At 46.3% G+C, this 19993-nt stretch overlaps 1 protein-coding gene across 1 annotated transcript in view; it reads left to right on the forward strand.

Moving 5' to 3' along the window:
* The window catches only part of LOC120035849, a 37870-nt gene that overhangs the window by 9405 nt on the left and 8472 nt on the right, over positions 1-19993 (forward strand). Inside the window, exons 16-18 of the mRNA XM_038982319.1 lie at positions 59-155; positions 14077-14151; positions 14389-14499. Coding sequence (XP_038838247.1) covers positions 59-155; positions 14077-14108 — 129 coding nt within the window. The 3' untranslated portion in view covers positions 14109-14151; positions 14389-14499. The remainder of the gene's footprint in view (positions 1-58; positions 156-14076; positions 14152-14388; positions 14500-19993) is intronic.

A 19993-nucleotide genomic window follows, 5' to 3' on the forward strand; every position in this document is an offset into this window, starting at 1 on the left:
GTGGCAATCATCCCTTTTTTAAAAATGTATCTGACACCATCAAATCTTTGATTCCTAGGTCTTTGTCCATTGTGATGTGGTCATCTGTGACGCCAGTAGTCCCTCTGGCAGCCCCTGTAGTGGACAATGTGTGAATCAGGACAACCCGAAAAGAGGTAGGTCTTGTTTTATGCTTTTCAGACCCTGTCAGACCATAACTGAACTAATAGGTTCTCTCTCAACAGATCAACGACATGTCAAAGACCTCTTTGAGGAGCCTCATTTCTATGTTTCTTCTGGATACATTCTTTGGGTGTAATGTCTTGTTCTAACATGTCAAAGTGTTCTATAACAATTACGTTTGCTTTACTTGCGTGGCAACAATCCTACCCGTTGGAGCTACCTTAATTGTATCTGATTTGCGTATAACACCAAGGCGCATGTACTTTAGTGGATGTAGTAGGCTTGTCATCTGACGTGTATCAATCAACCCTTTTGTAAGCATGGAACTCTGAACCATCCACACCAATTTCCCATCTAGGACGAACAATGGGTGTCAAAACAAAAGCTTTCCAATGTCCAGTAGGAAGAACTGACTCAATGTTATAGCAGATGGTGGTTTGTGAGGCCAGCAGGGCTGTGGTTGGCTGCAGGCCCCAGGGAGCGCAGCAGTGTTGGGAATTTTCAACATAAATTACAACTTTACTTGATACCTCTCACTAGCTTGGTTTCCATCCAAATATGGACCGTTCTTTAATGATATGCATGTATATCTCAAATGGGGAGAGCTTGACTTTCTCACTACTTGTTTTTTGTAAGAAGTGTTGACAAGCTGAATGTACCGAGCTGTCTGTTTTTAAAACTACTAGCGCACAGCTCGTACACCCATGCATACCCCACAAGACATGCCACCAGAGGTCTCTTCACAATCGCCAAGTCCGGACTACGGAAGGTACAGAGTCATGAATACGTTGCAATCTATTCCGCATCAGGATCAGATTTAAAGAAACACCTTACGGAACAGCGGGGACTAAAGAGCTGCAGCAATTCCTCCTTTAAAAGTTGCGAGCTTGCACCGCTGGACGGCTTCATTGCTCCAGACCACAAGGGGGAGTTGGCGCACTGGAGGATGAATTAGTTGGGTAACATAGATAAATGGGATGTTTAATTGACATAAGCATATTATGTGAGTTGTCATTAGAATGTGTCCCTTTGGACTATACTGTTGGCAGTTGCACGTTTCCCTTCTCAGCTAGGGCTCAGTCATTTGGGGCCCAGAGAGGGAAGACGTCAGAATGGAACATTGTCTTCATATGTGAAGGGATGGCGTGATTAAGGGGAAACCAATTATCTCTTGTCTCAACAATGTCTGTGCGCAAGTCACTACCCTCAGTGAGCTTGTCCAGGAGTGGGGAGAAGAGGAGGTTTACTTGATGGGATCAAATTTATTTATATAGCGCTTCTTACATTAGCTGATATCTTAGTGCTGTACAGAAACCCAGCCTAAAACCCCAAAAGGCAAGCAATGCAGGTGTAGAAGCACGGTGGCTAGGAAAAACTCCCTAGGAAGGCCAAAACCTAGAGGAACCAGCCTGAGGGGTGGCCAGTCCTCTTCTGGGTGGAGATTATAACAGAACATGGCCAAGATGTTCATGAATTATCAGCATGGTCTAATAATAATCACAGTAGTTATCGAGGGTGCAGCAAGTCATCACCTCAAGAGTAAATGTCAGTTGGCTTTTCATAGCCGATCATGAAGAGTATCTCTACCGCTCCTGCAGTCTCTAGAGTTGAAAACAGCAGGTCTGGGACAGGTAGCACGTCCGTTGAACAGGTCAGGGTTCCATAGCCGCAGGCAGAACAGTTGAAACTGGAGCAGCAGCACGGGCAGGTGGACTGGGGACAGGAAGGAGTCATCATGCAAGGTAGTCCTGAGGCATGGTCCTAGGGCTCAGGTCCTCCGAAAAAGAATTAGAGAGAGCATACTTAAATTCACACAGGACACCGGCTAAGACAGGAGAAGAACTCCAGATATAACAAACTGACCCTAGCCCCAAACACATAAACTACTGCAGCATAAATACTGGAGGCTGAGACCGGAGGGGTCAGGAGACACTGTGGCCCCATCCGATGATACCCCCGGACAGGGCCAAACAGGAAGGATATAACCCCACCCACTTTGCCAAAGCACAGCCCCCACACCACTAGAGGGATATCTTCAACCACCAACTTACCATCCTGAGACAAGGCCGAGTATAGCCCACAAAGATCTCTGCCACGGCACAACCCAAGGGGGGGCACCAACCCAGACAGGAAGATCACGTCAGTGACTCACCCCTCCTAGGGACGGCATGTAAGAGCACCAGTAAGCCAGTACCTCAGCCCCTGTAATAGGGTTAGAGGCAGAGAATCCCAGTGGAGAGAGGGGAACTGGCCAGGCAGAGACGGCAAGGGCGGTTCGTTGCTCCAGAGCCTTTCTGTTCACCTTCACACTCCTGGGCCAGACTACACACAATCATATGACCCACTGAAGAGATGAGTCTTCAGTAAAGACTTAAAAGTTGAGACCGAGTCTGCGTCTCTCATATGGGTAGGCAGACCATTCCATAAAAATTGAGCTCTATAGCAGAAAGCCCTGCCTCCAGCTGTTTGCTTAGAAATTCTAGGGACAATATAGAAGCTTGCGTCTTGTGACCGTAGCGTATGTGTAGGTATGTACGGCAGGACCAAATCGGAAAGAGGGGTAGGAGCAAGCCCATGTAATGTTTTATAGGTTAGCAGTAAACCTTGAAATTAGCCCTTGCCTTAACAGGAAGCCAGTGTAGGGAGGCTAGCACTGGAGTAATATGAATTTTGGGTTCAAGTCAGGATTCTAGCAGCCGTATTTAGCACTAACTGAAGTTTATTTTGTGCTTTATCCAGGTAGCCGGAAAGAAGAGCATTGCAGTAGTCTAACCTAGAAGTAACAAAAGCATGGATTACTTTTTCTGCATCATTTTTGGACAGAAAGTTTCTGATTTTTGCAATGTTACGTAGATGGAAAAAAGCTGTCCTTGAAACAGTCTTGATATGTTCGTCAAAAGAGAGATCAGGGTCCAGAGTAACGCCGAGGTCCTTCAGTTTTATTTGAGACAACTTTACAACCATCAAGATTAATTGTCAGATTCAACAGAAGATCTCTTTGTTTCTTGGGACCTAGAACAAGCATCTCTGTTATGTCCGAGTTTAAAAGTAGAAAGTTTGGAGCCATCCACTTCCTTATGTCTGAAACATAGGCTTCTAGTGAGGGCAATTTTGGGGCTTCACCATGTTTCATTGAAATGTACAGCTGTGTGTCATCCGCATAGCAGTGAAAGTTAACATTATGCTTTCGAATGACATCCCCAAGAGGTAAAATATATAGTGAAAACAATAGTGGTCCCAAAACGGTACATTGAGGAACACCGAAATGTACAGTTGATTTGTCAGAGCACATATGGTGTGCATTAGAAGACGAGGTGGGGAGAGAGGTAAGAACAGCGGCAGATGGCATATGATTCATGAATGACAGTGCTACCCTAATATTCTCTCAGTTCATCACAATTGCGCTGTCGGGACTGGATTCCTCTCACATCAAAAACATACCTGCAGACGAGAGAGCATGATTAAGCCTCTTTTTTTGTCTAACACGGTCAGTCATCTTAAATCAGTAGGTGAAATGCAAAACTGACCTTGGATCATTAACTCTGGGGTTTCAATGTAAAGCATCTCTTTAATAATACTTCCTGTTGACTCAACCAAGTGACATCTCACCTATGATCAGGCTGTGCCCTCTGTCAGCCAGTTCAGATGCGGGAGAGGTTCAACAAAACAGCTGATATAACCTAGAGGATTTAGGGGGAGAGGGATGACGTGAGTGGCTACAGAGTACTTTAAGCTGAAAAACAGACCCATGCGGACAAACAATAGAAGATAATGCCAGTAGGTGTCTCACCACTTGGTTATTGCAAGGCTAACCCATGACTTAGCAGCAACAGATAGTCCAGTGAAAATGGCTGTAAATCTGAAAATTAGCAGCTGACATCGTAAGTTTTTTTTAAAAATTCATGCATGTGAGACAGATTCCATGTACAACAAGACAGGCAGAGATGGAGAAAAATAACACAGAACAGTTTAATTACCTCTGGTTAGGGACACTTTGCCAGCAATAAAGCTTCCACGGCCTGGTCCTCACACAGTGAACATCTGGCAATATCTACATTTTCGACCCCCTTGGTCAGCTCGCTCTCTGAAAGTAAGAAAACAATAACTGAGATATGACTGTTCAATCTAAAGCAGCACATGTCATTGTTTGAGGATACGTCAATACAGCCCAGTGCTGCTTACCTGAGATGCCATCTTCGTAGGTGTCCGCTTTGACTTCCTTTTCTGTCGGGGAAAAAATTGCTGTCAGAACAATTATTTTGACAAAAAGTAACAAATGCACCTCCATAGCATATAACAATTTGCCTGTAAATAACCACACCTTCATACAAGCGTGCTACTATTTTTTGAAATAACAAAAAAATATCAATTGTTGTTGGAAGATATGGGTATGGTGAATTATTTGTCAACCATAAAACACCTAATGTGGTACACACAATTAATAATATAAAAATAACTGATTATCTTAAAATGGAAAAACTGTCACATATATGGTTCTTCGTCTGTAGGATTCATTTACTTACTGTACAGACGAGTATATTTTATACATATATTTTTTTTTTTTACTAATTTTTTAAATGTATTCCAAAGACAGAACGAAATATATTTAGATGCATTTTGAATTTCTAATTGTCAATATTTTATTTTCTGTGTCATGTGTTCATGCCCATTTATGTACATCCTGTGTATGTTACCCTTCCAATGAGCTTATCGTATAAACTACAACGCGAAAACTACGGTTTACCTCACTTTGAATCATGTTAGCACAGGTAACGGCCGTTTACATTCTTTCTTTAGTTTTTCATTCGTACTCTTCCCAATTCACTTAAACTATATTTATTTATTTCCCATGGGCTTCACCAGAGTACCCCCTAGTGGCTGGAATACAACTGTATTAAGCCCCTTACAACACCTCCCTGCAAAAACGAAATGTTGTTCCAGTTGCAGCCTTGTTTTGCACGCTTTGTACAAAATAATAAAATGCAGTACTACAGGATATTTCTTAAAGTAGCTCTTTATTAGCTAGCTATAACTGGAATGTTCACGTATCGCCAACCAGCATCAAACTGACCATGACCTAACCATTTGGGTGGTCTTAACCAATCATAGCACAGTATGATATGGCGGTAAAATGCATCCAATTATAATTCAGTATGTTTACACATATGAATATTACATCCCCCTTCTTTAAAACAAAAGAAAAATGTTTACATATTCTAAGCGTTTCTTTTGAAAACATGCTCTGCAGTTTGAACTCAAGGTAAGTAACCATTTATATTGCATACTACACCAACTGAATCAACATAGACTCTGAAACAATGATCCAATATACTGTTACTTTTCGAACAAGGGACTCTCAGCAACTCAGCTTTCACAGTAGAAATACATCTTAACATTTCAAACAAATACAATACCAAAGCATTTCAAGTGAACTTTCAATAACAAGTTTACAGTGTGGAACTCTTTTAGGGCAGCGATCCGCCTACACCCTTTGACAGCTCTGGGCTTGACCTCTCTTCCTGACCTTGTGCGATATGATGCTGAGCATGCTTCTGTGTCAGTCAACAGTTCTTGTGGTGTTGCAGGTAAGTATGGTGTATGTTGTGCTGTGTGTGTGTTTAGTCCATCACGTTCTCTTTCAGGGGAACAGTTCATCTCATCAGTGTGTTGTTCTTTTGTGTTCAGTAGGTGACGACGATTGCGGCGGTACACCGCTCCTTGTGCGGTGCGGACGTTCTATGAACGTTCAGTGTCAGCTGGCTGGATGACGACTGCTGGCTTCCAGAGGCAATGCTCCTGGATTCTAACTGACTCTCCGTCGATCAGTGGTGGCAGTGGTCTAGCTGACCTGTCGTAGTATCACTTTTGTTGTTGTTGTCTCTGTGCACGTTTTTCATGCATTTCCTTGTAGCTGACGACCTCAGGTTGTAGCTGCTGGTTGGTGCTGGGAAGGATTGAGCGAAGTCTGCGGCTCATCAACAGCTGGGCTGGTGATTTTAAGTTGGCAACTGGAGTGTTGTGGTATTCAAGGAGACTGAGGTAGGGGTCTCTCTTGTCTGCTTTTGCTTTGTCCATGAGTGATTTAGCAATCTCCACTGATTTTTCAGCAAGGCCATTACTTTGAGGGTAATGCGGGCTTGTGGTGACATGTGTAAACTCCCATGCTTTTGTGAAGGATTCAAACTCATTTGATTTGTAACAGGGCCCATTGTCAGATATTAAAGTCTCTACAATGCCATGCCTGGCAAAGGCTGCTTTCAGCTTGTGTATCACAGCTGCAGATGTGGTGCTGTGAAGCTTGTCGAGTTCGAAGTATCTGCTGTAGTAGTCAACTGTTACGATGTAGTTCTCGTTGTTCCAGGTGAACAGATCGGTTGCCACGACCTGCCAGGGTCGGTCTGGGATACAGTGAGGTAACATTGGCTCTTTGGTGTTTGAGGGGCGTCGTTCAAGACATATGGCGCATTTACCAACAATGTCCTCTATTTGTTTGCACATTCCGGGCCAAAACAAAATGTCCCGTGCTCTCTGTTTGCACTTTTCGATGCCCATGTGTCCAGCATGGATCTTTGTCAAAATCTCTTCTCTGAGACTGGTAGGAATGATGATTTCCTCTCCTTTGAAAATTATTCAATTGATCTGTGATAGTTCATCACGATGGTTCCAGAATTCTGAGACGCTCTGAGGGCATTTTCTCCTCTCCTCAGGCCATCCATCCTGTATGACTTTCCTCAGCTGTGCGAGTTGAGTCCTTTTCTGTTTCTGCTTGGATCTCCTTCAGTTTTGTGTCACTAACTGGTAAGTTGCTGTACACAGTGTGCACTTGCATGTCCATGCCTTCACTGAGGCTGCTGTCCTTATAGGTAAGAAACTTCCTGGAGAGCGTGTCTGCGACAGGGATGTCTTTGCCTGGACGGTGAGTGATTGTGAAGTCGTATTTTTGTAGTTGAAGAATCATTCTCTGTAGCCTTGGCGGGGCTGCGTCTAGTGGTTTCCTCATGATTGACTCAAGGGGCTTGTGGTCGGATTCCACAATGACTTGTCGTCCATATACGTACTGATGGAAACGTTTACATCCGAACAGAATGGCGTAGAGCTCCTTTTCAATTTGAGCGTAGTTGATTTCACAGTCTGTGAGAGATTTGGAAGCGTAGCCGATGGGCTTACCTTCTTGCAGTAGCACTGCACCTAGTCCATACTTCGACGCGTCCACTTGGAGTCTGAGCTCTTTGTCGGGGTCGTAGTAGGCAAGGATTGGTCCTGGTTCTCTCGTGATCAAGTCTTTCACATTCTGGAAAGCAATGCCGTGTTGGTGGCCCAGAGAAACTCACTGGACTGCTTTAGCAGTTGACGCAGGGGTGCATTAGCATTGGAGAGGCTGGGTGCGAACTTGGTTAAGTAGTTGACCATGCCAAGCACTGTTTCCAGCTCTGTACGGTTCTTTGGTGGCTCCATTTCTTTTATGGCTGAGATCTTCTGTGGATCTGGCTTGATTCCAGTCGCCGTGAGAAGATGTCCGAAGTAGCTGACCTCTGTAGCGCCGACTGTGCTCTTCTCGGTGTTGAGCCGGACTCCTCTCTCGCGGGACCTTTGCAGCATCGCGCGGAGGTTTCGGTCGTGCTCCTCTTTGGTTCGACTATAGACAAGGATGTCGTCCACAATTGCCACAACTCCGTCGAGGCCTTCGTACACTTCGTCGATCTTTCGCTGAAACTCGTCTTGTGCTGAGATAATCCCAAAAGGCAGGCGACGGAACCTGTAGCGTCCAAATGGTGTGTTGAATGTTGTGAGCTTAGATGACTCTTCTGTGAGCTTGATAGCCCAGTAGCCTGATCTAGTGTCCATGACACTGAAGTAGTGTGCTCCCGCTAGCTTGTGTGTGATGCCATCTAGCGTCGGTAAAGGATAATGGGGGCGTTTGATAGCCTTGTTCAAGTCTCTTGGGTCGAGACATACTCTGAGCTTGCCTGTGCGTGGTTTCTCCACCACCACTAAGGTGTTTACCCAGTCAGTCGGTTCTGTAACCTTGGTGACTATGTCAGATTGCTCCATGCTCTCCAACTCTTTCTTCAGACGGGCACGGAGAGCAAGGGGAATCTTTCTCGGTGGGTAGACCACAGGGGTTGCGTCTGGGTCAAGGTGAATGGTACATTCTCCTGGGAATAATCCTATTCCTGTAAAAACATCAGCAAACTCCTCCAGTACATTGTCTGTCTCTACTAGTGCTGTCACTGATAAAACTAGCTTGATGAGGTCCATGTCTAAACATGCTTTAAGACCTAGCACTGCAGGTGCTCTAGTGTCAACAACGTAAAAGTCCAAACATCATGTCACTTTCCTTGTATTTGCATTTGAAAGTGCATGTGCCTTTTACTGGGAGCTGTTCACCACCATAACCAGTCAGTATGCGCATGGTGGGCTGTAGCTCGCACTCAGATGTCAAGCTGCGGTACTTATTCAGAGGAATAATGTTTACTTGTGCACCAGTGTCTAGTTTGAACTTTAGCTTTGTGCCTTGTGTTCTTATCTAAATGTCAGCAAAGGCTTGCTCTGTCTCTGATATTTGACTTTTCTGTGTCACTGAATCAATAAACAGTTCATCAGCGTTTGACTCTTTGATTGACATTTCATCTTCACTCACTGTGTGTACTGTTTTTCCACGGTAAGCTCTGCACACTTTTGCAAAGTGATTCCATTTACCACATTTAGTACACTGTTTGCCTTTAGCTGGGCAATTTCCTTGTTCGCCATTCACTTTGTATCCACAATATCCCCATGTTTTGGGGCGTTTTAAGTCTGTGTCTCTCTGTTTAGGAGTTATGTCTCTCTCCGTTCTAAAACGTGCTCTCTGTGCACCGGAGGTGTGCTTTGATGTCTGCCTGACTGCGTGCACTGCTTGTTCACGTGATTCGCTCGTGCTGCCGCGCGACATGGTTTTCATCTGAGCCAGTGCTAGCTCGTGAGATCTGGCTATGTCGATAGCTTTGTCCAGCGTTAGCTCAGACCCAACATTCAAAAGTTTCTCTCTCACTCGCGGTGAGTGTACTCTAAATACAATACGGTCCCTGACCATCTCATCCTTGTTTGCATAATCACAGTCTTTCACAAGCAGACGCAGCTCTGTCACAAACTGTTCAAAAGACTCGCTAGCTCCCTGTACTTTCTCATGGAATTTGTACCTAGCGAATATCGTATTGGTCTTCGGAACAACATATGCTTCAAAACGATCGTAGTATGTTTTCAGTACCTTTGATTCAGCCTCGGTAAGTGTCCATGTGTTCTAAATATCTCTCCCTTTTCCACTGATCCAGAGGAGCAGGTAGCTGCACTTTTCCTCTTCTCCTCTTTCCTTCAGAGGACCCGTGAACATTAGCTCCACATGCTGTTTGTACTTACGCCATGCATCGGGTAAGTTTGTAGACTCCCAGTCCATTCGAGGTGAAGGAACTCCAGAAAAATCCATCTTTTAAGACCTTTTACTCTGACACCATGTCTTGTTTTGCACGCTTTGTACAAAATAATAAAATGCAGTACTACAGGATATTTCTTAACGTAGCTCTTTATTAGCTAGCTATAACTGGCATGTTCACGTATCGCCAACCAGGATCAAACTCACCATGACCTAACCATTTGGGTGGGCTTAACCAATCATAGCACAGTATGATATGGCGGTAAAATGCATCCAATTATAATTCAGTATGTTTACACATATGAATATTACAGTATCCAAACTGATATGCCATTTTTAGTTGGCTGGATAACCTGCTGGCTACCCACAGACGTCCAGAGCGGAATCTGTCGGTTCCATCTCCCAGCACCAGCGCTCCGATGCCCATGGAGCTGGGAGGTGCTGCGCTCAGGGAGACCGGAGGAGGTTCCTTCACGTGCACCATCTGTGGCCGCAGAGGTCACACTGCCGGTCGGTGCCGGGTTGGGTCCTCTGGGGGTCGAGGCAGCAGGCAGGGCACTCTGGCGTCACCCCAGGTTAGCCGGCACAATTCTTACCCAGAACCCTCTGTTGCACACATGTTTTTGTATGTTACTTTTCCTGAGTTTTCACCGCATTCCCAGCATAAAGCGCTCATCGATTCAGGCGCGGCTGGGAATTTTATAGACAGATCATTTGCCCATAGTTTAGGGATCCCCATTGTTCCAGTGGCTATGCCCATCCCAGTTCACGCCTTAGTCGACCAATATGGTCAGGGTTGATTAGGGAGGCCACCGTTTTCGTTCAGTCTCTTCCTCATTGACTCTTCTGCGTTTCCCGTGGTGCTAGACCTACCCTGGTTAGCCTGCTCAAGTTTATTTTTTGTGAAGAAGAAGGAGGGCGGTCTGCGCCCATGTATTGCCTATCGAGCCCTAAACCAGATCACTGTGAAGTACAGTTACCCGCTACCTCTCATAGCCACAGCGATTGAGTCAATGCACGGGGTGTGCTTCTTCACCAAACTAGATCTCAGGAGCGCTTACAACCTGTTGCGTTTCCGGGAAGGAGACGAGTGGAAGACGGCGTTCAGTACTACCTCAGGGCATTATGAGTACCTCGTCATGCAGTACGGGTTGATGAATGCTCCATCAGTCTTCCTAGCCTTTGTAGACAAGATTTTCAGGGACCTGCACGGGCAGGCTTAGTGGTGTAAATCGATGATATTCTGATATACTCATCTGCACGCGCGGAGCATGTGTCCCTGGTGTGCAGGCTGCTTGGTCGACTGTTGGAGCATGACCTGTACGTCAAGGCTGAGAAATGCCTGATCTTCCAGCAGTCTGTCTCCTTCCTAGGGTACCGCATTTCCACCTCAGGGGTGGAGGTGGAGAGTGACCACATTTCAGCCGTGCGTAATTGGCCGACTCCCACCACGGTAAAGGAGGTGCAGCGGTTTCTAGTGTTTGACAATTACTACCGGAGGTTTATCCGGGGTTTTGGTCAGGTAGCGGCTCCCATTACCTCACTGCTGAATGGGGGCCCGGTACGTCTGCAGTGGTCGGCTGAGGCGGACAGGGCTTTTGGTCACCTAAGGGCTCTGTTTACCTCGGATCCCGTGCTGGCCCATCCGGATCCCTCTTTGGCGTTCACAGTGGAGGTGGACCAAGGCTGGGATAGGAGCCGTGCTCTCTCAGCGCTCGGGTACGCCACCGAAGCTCCACCCCTGTGCCTTCTTCTCGAGGAAGCTCAGCCCGGCGGAGCAAACTATGGCGTGGGGGACCGGGAGCTGTTGGCTGTCATCAAGGCTTTGAAGGCGTGGAGACATTGGCTTGAGGGGGAAAAACACCCTTTTCTCATCTGGACTGACCACTGCAATCTGGAGTACATCCGGGCAGCGAGGAGACTGAATCCTCGCCAGGCAAGGTGGGCCATGTTTTTCACCCGTTTTGTTTTCACCCTTTTGTACAGACCAGGTTCCCAGAATGTCGAGGCAGACGCACTGTCCTGGCTGTATGACACAGAGGAGCGGCCCATGGAACCCACCCCCATACTCCCGGCCTCCTGCCTGGTGGCGCTGGTAGTATGGGAGCTGGACGCGGACATTGAGCAGGCGTTTATGGGCAGGGCCCACTCCTCTCCAGTGTCCCGCTGGGCGTCTGTACGTTCCGTCTGCTGTCCGTGACCGGCTGACCTATTGGGCTCACACGTCACCCTCCTCTGGTCATCCAGGTATCGGTCAGACAGTGCGCTGTTTGATTGGGAAGTACTGGTGGCCAACCTTGGCTAAGGACGTGAGGGTTTATGTTTCCTCCTGCTCGGTGTGCGCCCAGTGTAAGGCTCCTAGGCACCTGCCCAGAGGTAAGTTACACGTTCCACAACGGCCATGGTCTCACCTGTCGATAGATTTTCTCACAGATCTCCCCCCTCACAGGGTAACACCACGATCCTGGTCAGGGTGGACCGTTTCTCCAAGTCCTGCCGTCTCCTTCCTCTGCCCGTTCTCCCTACGGCCCTACAGACTGCCGAGGCCTTGTTCACTCATGTCTTCCGGCACTACGGGGTGGCTGAGGATACTGTGTCTGACCGAGGTCCCCAGTTCACGTCGAGGGTGTGGAGAGCGTTCATGGAGCGTCTGGGGGTCTCGATCAGGCTTACCTCAGGTTTTCACCCCGAGAGTAACGGGCAGGTGGAGAGAGTTAACCAGGATGTGGGTAGGTTTCTGCGGTCTTGTTGCCAGGACCGGCCGGGGGAGCGGGCGGCGTTCGTGCCCTGGGCAGAGATGGCCCAGAACTCGCTTCGCCACTCCTCCACTAACCTCTCCCCCTTCCAGTGCATACTGGGGTATCAGCCGGTTCTGGCTCCTTGGCATCAGAGTCAGACCGAGGCTCCTGCAGTGGACGACTGGTTCCGGCACGCGGAGGTGACATGGGACGCCTCCCATGTTCACCTTCAGCGCGCCGTGCTGTGCCAGAAAGCCAGCGCAGACCGTCACCGCAGTGAGGTCCCGGTGCCAGGTCTGGCTCTCGACCCGAAACCTGCCCCTCCGCCTGCCCTGCCGGAAGCTGGGTCCGCGGTTTGTGGGGCCGTTTAAAGTCCTGAGGAGACTGAACGAGGTGTGTTACAGGTTACAGCTCCCACTCGATTACCGTATTAACCCCTCAATCCATGTGTGTCTCCTCAGGCCGGTGGTGGCTGGTCCGCTCCAGGGGTCTGAGGTGCGGGAGGTTCCTCTGCCCCCTCTGGACATCGAGGGGGACCCGGCGTATGCCGTTCGCTCCATACTGGATTCGAGGCATCGGGCGAGGGGTCTTCAGTAGCTCGTGGAGTGGGAGGGGTACGGTCCGGAGGAGAGATGCTGGGTTCTGGTGGAGGATGTGTTGGACAATTCAGTCCTGCGGGAGTTCCACCGTCTCCGTCCGGATCGCCCTGCACCTCGCCCTCCTGGTCGTCCCCGAGGCCGGTGTCGGCGCGCTGCTGGAGCCCCGCGTCAAGGGAGGGGGGTACTGTCACGACTTCTGCCGCAGTCGGTTCCTCTCCTTGTTCGGGCGGCATACAACGTCACCGGTCTTCTAGCAATCGCCAATCCACCTATCATTTTCCATTTATTTTGTCTTGTTTTCCCACACACCTAGTTTACATTCCCTCATTACTTGACATGTAAATAACCCTCTGTTCCCCCCATGTCTGTGTGGAATTGTTTGTTGTAAAGTGTATGTGCACTTCAGACTGGTTTGCGATGGGTTATTTCAACCCATATTTTGTTGTTCTGGGAGCCGTTGGTTTTTTCCTCATTAAACTGCTTCGGTTATTACCCAGTTCTGCTCTCCTGTGCCTGACTTCCCTGCAGCCCGTTACGCACCTCTTACAAGATCAATATCTTAGGTTTTGTACCATTGATTTTTCCAAGCGCTGGGATGCGCAGAACTTAGAACGCGGAGGTAATGAAATGCACAGGAAATGGCACAGAAAATTTGAGCCGGTCTCTCCATAAAAGTCAATGGCCACACACCAATACATGGATTTGACAGTCAAACTATTACTTAAATAGCAGTCAACTGTTGTTATTCTATAGAGGGTCGTGATTCGTTTAGGTTAACTAACAAAAAAAGTGGTCTGGTCCCTTTTCCATGATGGAAGCCTCCCAAAATCAACATCCAACATTCCAAAACATAGATATAAGCCCTCAAGTACTCATCTAACCAACTTCTTCAGGGTCAGCCAGGCCCCCTGTCGCCCCCCAGGCGCCCTGAAACCCAACCCCCATAAGAAGAAGCCCAAATACGACCTGCCCTTGCCCAGTATACATACAAGGTCAGGGGGACAACACTGGTTTTTCGTCTTGTAGTTAAACTTGTTTTATACACAATTTAAAGGGATAGTTCATCCCAATTACAAAATTACTTAAGTTGAGTTTACATTTCATCCAATGTATCCAAAGTGTACATTAGTCTTTCCTGGTTCATAACATATTTTTTGGTCCCTTTCAGATCACAGCCATGTGTGGGCGTTAGGCTTGTAAGAGACATGAATTATATGTGAGATTCAGCGAACAAGGCTGGAAGGTGAGATTCTATCTCTCTTAACTACTCATTGTACTGAATAGATAATCATGAACTAACATTTTACCATCTTATTTGCTGTAACACACAGTATTTTTAGGGAAGCAAGGCATTTGTGTAGGATGTGCATTGTAGAGTATGTTCTTTGGATTCTTTATCATCTATTTCTCATTGAAAGAGTCTATTCTAGTCATTCATCTAATCTTGTCATTCGATTTCTATGGTATTTCTCTCCGTTAGGACTGGGTATTGGCTCCTACCTGTTAGTCTGCCTTCTACTGTGATGGAGAATGCCTCTACCCTCTGTGTTCCTGCATGAACTCCACCACCCACACTATGATCCAACTAGTGGTCAGTATGCACTACTACACCCTCTCTCACATGAACGCTAACATTACTGGTTTCAGTGGGAAAGATGGTAAATGGTTCAGACATTAATGGCAAATATGAAAAACTAAGATACCCAAGTTACCGGAGTCTACAATGGCAGACTGTTAATGTAGAGTAGGGATAGGGAGAAGTAACATTCAAGACTGAAGCAATTACCCCCTCTAGTGGTAAACGTTATACTGTACCAGGTTACTACACACTGATAATACAAAACATTGAGGACACATGCTCTTTCCATGACAGACTGACCAAGTGAAAGCTATGACCCCTTATTGATGTCACTTGTTGAATCCACTTCAATCAGTGTAGATGAAGGGGAGTTAAAGAAAGATTTTAAAACCTTGAGAGAATTGAGACATGGATTGTGTGTGTCATTGAGGGTGATTCGACAAGACAAAAGATTTAACAGCCTTTGAACGGGGTATGGTAGTAGGTGCCAGGCGCACCGGGTTAAGTGTGTCAAGAACTGCAACACTGCTGTTTTTTTCATGCTCAACAGTTTCCCATGTGTATCAAAAATGGTCCACCACGCAAAGACGTCCAGCCAACTTGACACAACATGGGCCGGCACCCTTGTGGAACGCTTAGTGCAGCTTGTAGAGTCCATGCCCCGACGAATTGAGGCTGTTCTGAGGGAAAAAGGGTGTGCAACTCAATATTAGGAAGACGTTCCTAATGTTTTGTGCACTCAGTGTATGTAGTCCTACATGTTTTTAAATAGTACAGTATCACAAACCACAGTACAAAACCATATAAAGTGTGGGCCTGTAGTATCTGTAAATCAACTAAACATTGTTTTTTTATTTCCATATGCAGATAATAAAGCATCATTGTTCATGTAATAATCTAATATTAGCATTATACCTCTAGGAAGAGGAAATGGTCATAAAATCAAATAGATGAAAAGACGGAAACAAAAATGTTTTTGAACTACAACTTATTTTATTTAAAAATGTCAAATTCAGTGCAAAGTAATGTAGTGCATTGGTGTCTGGATCCCTCTTGGGTGGCAAAGTGTCACAAGAATCCTGTGGGGAGAGAAAACAAGAGAATACATTAAATTAATGGGTGTTAACTAATCAGGGATCAACAAAGCACTTCAAGTCCTTAATTCCTTCAAAAGAGAGAGAGAAGGAGAAAGGAGTATGGTCCCTGCAGTAGGACTACATGCTGGCCATGAGGTTCTCCAAGTGGTACTCCAGGAGGCTGGAGAGCTCCGTGACCAGAGACTCTGGGTTAAAGTACCAGGCCAGCTGCTGGCCAAACATGTCATCTAGCAGAGCCATCAGCCCGCCCTGAAGAGAACACCACACAACACATAGAAAATGGCTCTGAGTTACTAGCTTATCAAGAGGAGAGAGACAATTAGAAATAGTCCCCCTAAAATGGCATTGGAACCTGGTTAACCATGAATAAGGAAGTAAAAAGGAAGTACACTAAGAATATGGAAGTAAACATGAAGTAACCTCTTGACTCTTACATTGAGCAGCAGCAGGTATCTGTCAGCCTCTGGCTCCATGTTGGCAGCAGTGGGCAGGAAGGAGTACAGGAGAGCGTACAGATGCTCCACAAACCCACCGGGGTGCTAAAGGAAACAAAGGAGGAGAAAAGAGGAGAGAATAGAAGAGAAGAGAAGAGGAATTTAAATGAAACTGCTAATAGATATCAAAACATGTACCAGTGAGATGCTACTTACCACCATCAGGGACTTCTGAGCTGTCATCATCCCAAACAGCACCAGCTCAAAGAGGACATCTATCATGTTCACATGATGGATCTAGGACAAGAAAACACGTTTGAAGAAAATAGGAATGATTTCATATAGATCAGCTATTGTGATGTATAAAAGACATGCACGTGGAAGAACTCAGTGAGACTTGAAAGAGTTAATGAACTCACCTTTGCCTCAGCCAGCTCCCTCTCAATGTCATTCCGCTTGGAGTGGTCACTCAGGTAGTCCACAAAGTCGTTATAGGTACAGATGAACTTGGCCTCGTCCTATGACAAAGAAAAGAGCATCTTAGTGAACAGAACACATTTCCCCTCAGGGACGCTCTCTTTCCCTTGAAAGAGAATAAGTTAGTGAGTTACCATGTGGTTGGCCTGAACAAGTGTGCCCAGGAGGACCTTTCCCGCCACAAACAGATGGTTCCTGCTCAGGGTGGAACCAAGCAGGGTCTAGGGGAGAGGGAAGAGTTAGGGTGAGGCATCTTCCTCTAGGAGACAGAACAAGAAGTCACAGAGAGAAAAAGAAAAGTGGGTCCACTCACAGTGAAGGCCTGGCGCAGGGAGACGAGCCTCAGGGCGATGTCCTCCACTCTCTTGGTGGTAAGGTAGAGGCTGTGAAAGGGAGGGAATGGAGCATGTCAACCATTAGAATCAATGGGGGATAACAGCATTATGACCACTATCCTTCAGCATCTGACAAGCCCAGACTACACAGACATTTAGAGGAACTCACTTTAGCAGAGGAACCTCCCTCTCCTCAGGCAGCAGGTCCTCCTCCCAGGCCAAATGGAATAAGTGAAGAAAAGCCTAATCTAATACTATTTCAGTAGTATTTACGTGTTACCTGGATCCAAGTGATGGACTGCACTTCGGTGGCACAGTAGGGGTTGCCCTCTGGACTAAGCCTGGCTGTCTCCTTGGAGATGGCCCACACCAGTTGAGTCTCCAGGCCTCTCACCCTACTCACGTGGTGCATCCTCACCACCACCTGCTGTTGAGATAAACAACAAGACAACAACAAAACCACTTCAGCAATCGCTGTGACACATTTCCATCAAGATCAAATGACTGACAATGTAGATTAGGAAGTTGCAAAGACACATACCTGGGATCCCCCACGCATGTAGGTGATGATGGGGGGCTGATGAACTGGAAAGTTCTCCAAGCTTTAACCACTGGACTGGCATTGTTCTGCACATTACAATACATTCATGTTGGAAACTGTAAACATAGTAACCGTGATGTGACTGCGTGTGGGGGGTGTCTTACCCTGATCACAACAGGCCCACAGTACAGGGGGCTGAACCTAATCGGAATCAACTGCCAATTGCCAGTGGCCTCCTAAAGCAGAAAGCAGACAAGATATTTGTTTCATGTCAAAGAGACACAACTTGAATATCTGGGATATTTTTCAAACATAAAACCCCAAACTTTCAGAAAATTGTACCTCAAGGATAGTCTGCACATCTGGCACATCCTCAAGGATGATAGCAGCATTCTGGACATCAAGGAGGACTTGCAGCTGTGGAACATCTGGCACATCATCCAATGGCACATCCAACTGGACCTCATCCAGGACAGTTGTTTCTAAAATGAGGAACATTGGAATATAAAATAAACAATTGTTAGGACATAAAACGTAGCAAGACTGCTTCCTAGCTAGCTAGTATTAGCAAAAGTTGATCGCTTAGCAACAGTTACTAAAGTTAATGTTAGCTAGCAAGCTAGCTAGCTACAACATCTCTAGCACAAGCATTTTTGCAAAATCTGAATTATAGAAATACACAACATTTCGCAAATTATGACATTGTTAAATGTAGTAAAATAAGAGTTTTAAACTCCACATACCCTCTTCGAAGTCGCTGTCCACCTGTCGACAATCACGAACCCTGCAAAACAGAAAAAGACAAGAAAAACAAGCCACAAATGAATTTGAACAACCTGTCGACGCAGTAGGCCGTCGACGTCCACGCACTCTCTCCGCCAGTCTTGAAAAGCACCCAGGCATTTTCCAGTCGATTGTTCTATCTCAGGTGTCAAAAATCAAACAAGTTTGTTGTCAGCAGCAAACTGAAGTTGTTTTCGCACAGAAAACGTTCCATAGAACGTCGGTTAGATGTCTCTTGGCAACACACGTTCGAAAATTATTGTTTACAAAATTGACAACTGTGTTGCCATAGAAATGAGTTTGGAATTCTATGATTCCCTTTAGAATCCGTTAAAATTGCTTGTCATCATTCTAGTGACGTCGACGTGCTCCTTCGTAGCTCAGTTGATATTTTTTATTTTACCTTTATTTAACCAAGTAGGCAAGTTGAGAAGAAGTTCTCATTTACAACTGCGACCTGGCCAAGATAAAGCAAAGCAGTTCGACACATACAACAACACAGAGTTACACATGGAGTAAACAAACATAGTCAATAATACAGTAGAAAAACAAGTCTATATACAATGTGAGCAAATTAGGTGAGATAAGGGAGGTAGAAGGGCAATAAATAGGCCATGGTGGCGAAGTAAATACAATATAGCAATTAAAACACTGGAATGGTAGATTTGGAGTAGATGAATGTGCAAAGTATAAACACTGGGGTGCAAAGGAGCAAGATAAATAAATACAGTAGGGGATGGGGTAGTTGTTTGGGCTATTTATAGATGGGCTATGTACAGGTGCAGTGATCTGTAAGCTGCTCTGACAGCTGGTGCTTAAAGCTAGTGAGGGAGATAAGTGTCTCCATTTTCAGAGATTTTTGTAGTTCGTTCCAGTCATTGGCAGCAGAGAACTGGAAGGAGAGGCGGCCAAAGGAGGAATTGGCTTTGGGGATGACCAGTGAGATATACCTGCTGGAGCGCGTGCTAAGGGTGAGTGCTGCTATGGTGACCAGTGAGCTGAGATAAGGTGGGACTTTACCTAGCAGGGTCTTGTAGATGACCTGGAGCCAGTGGGTTTGTCGACGAGTATGAAGTGAGGGCCAGCCAACGAGAGCGTACAGGTTGCAGTGGTGGGTAGTATATGGGGCTTTGGTGACAAAATGGATGGCACTGTGATAGACTGCATCCAATTTGTTGAGTAGGGTGTTGGAGGCTATTTTGTAAATGACATCGTCGAGGATCGGTAGGATGGTCAGTTTTACGAGGGTACGTTTGGCAGCATGAGTGAAGGATGCTTTGTTGCGAAATAGGAAGCCAATTCTAGATTTAACTTTGGATTGGAGATGTTTGATGTGAGTCTGGAAAGAGAGTTCACAGTCTAACCAGACACCTAGGTATTTGTAGTTGTCCACATATTCTAAGTCAGAACCGTCCAGAGTAGTGATGCTGGAGGGGGTGCAGGTGCAGGCAGTGATCGGTTGAAGAGCATGCATTTAGTTTTACTTGTATTTAAGAGGAGTTGGAGGCCACGGAAGGAGAGTTGTATGGCATTGAAGCTCGTCTGGAGGGTAGTTAACACAGTGTCCAAAGAAGGGCCAGAAGTATACAGAATGGTGTCATCTGCGTAGAGGTGGATCAGAGACTCACCAGCAGCAAGAGCAACATCATTGATGAATACAGAGAAGAGAGTCGGCCCAAGAATTGAACCCTGTGGCACCCCCATAGAGACTGCCAGAGGCCCGGACTACAGGAAGCCGATTTTACACACTGAACTCTATCGGAGAAGTAGTTGATGAACCAGGCGAGGCAATCATTTCAGAAACCAAGGCTGTTGAGTCTGTCGATAAGGATGTGGTGA

The sequence above is a fragment of the Salvelinus namaycush genome, unplaced genomic scaffold (genome assembly GCF_016432855.1).
Source record: "Salvelinus namaycush isolate Seneca unplaced genomic scaffold, SaNama_1.0 Scaffold1115, whole genome shotgun sequence".
Lineage (NCBI taxonomy): Eukaryota > Metazoa > Chordata > Actinopteri > Salmoniformes > Salmonidae > Salvelinus > Salvelinus namaycush.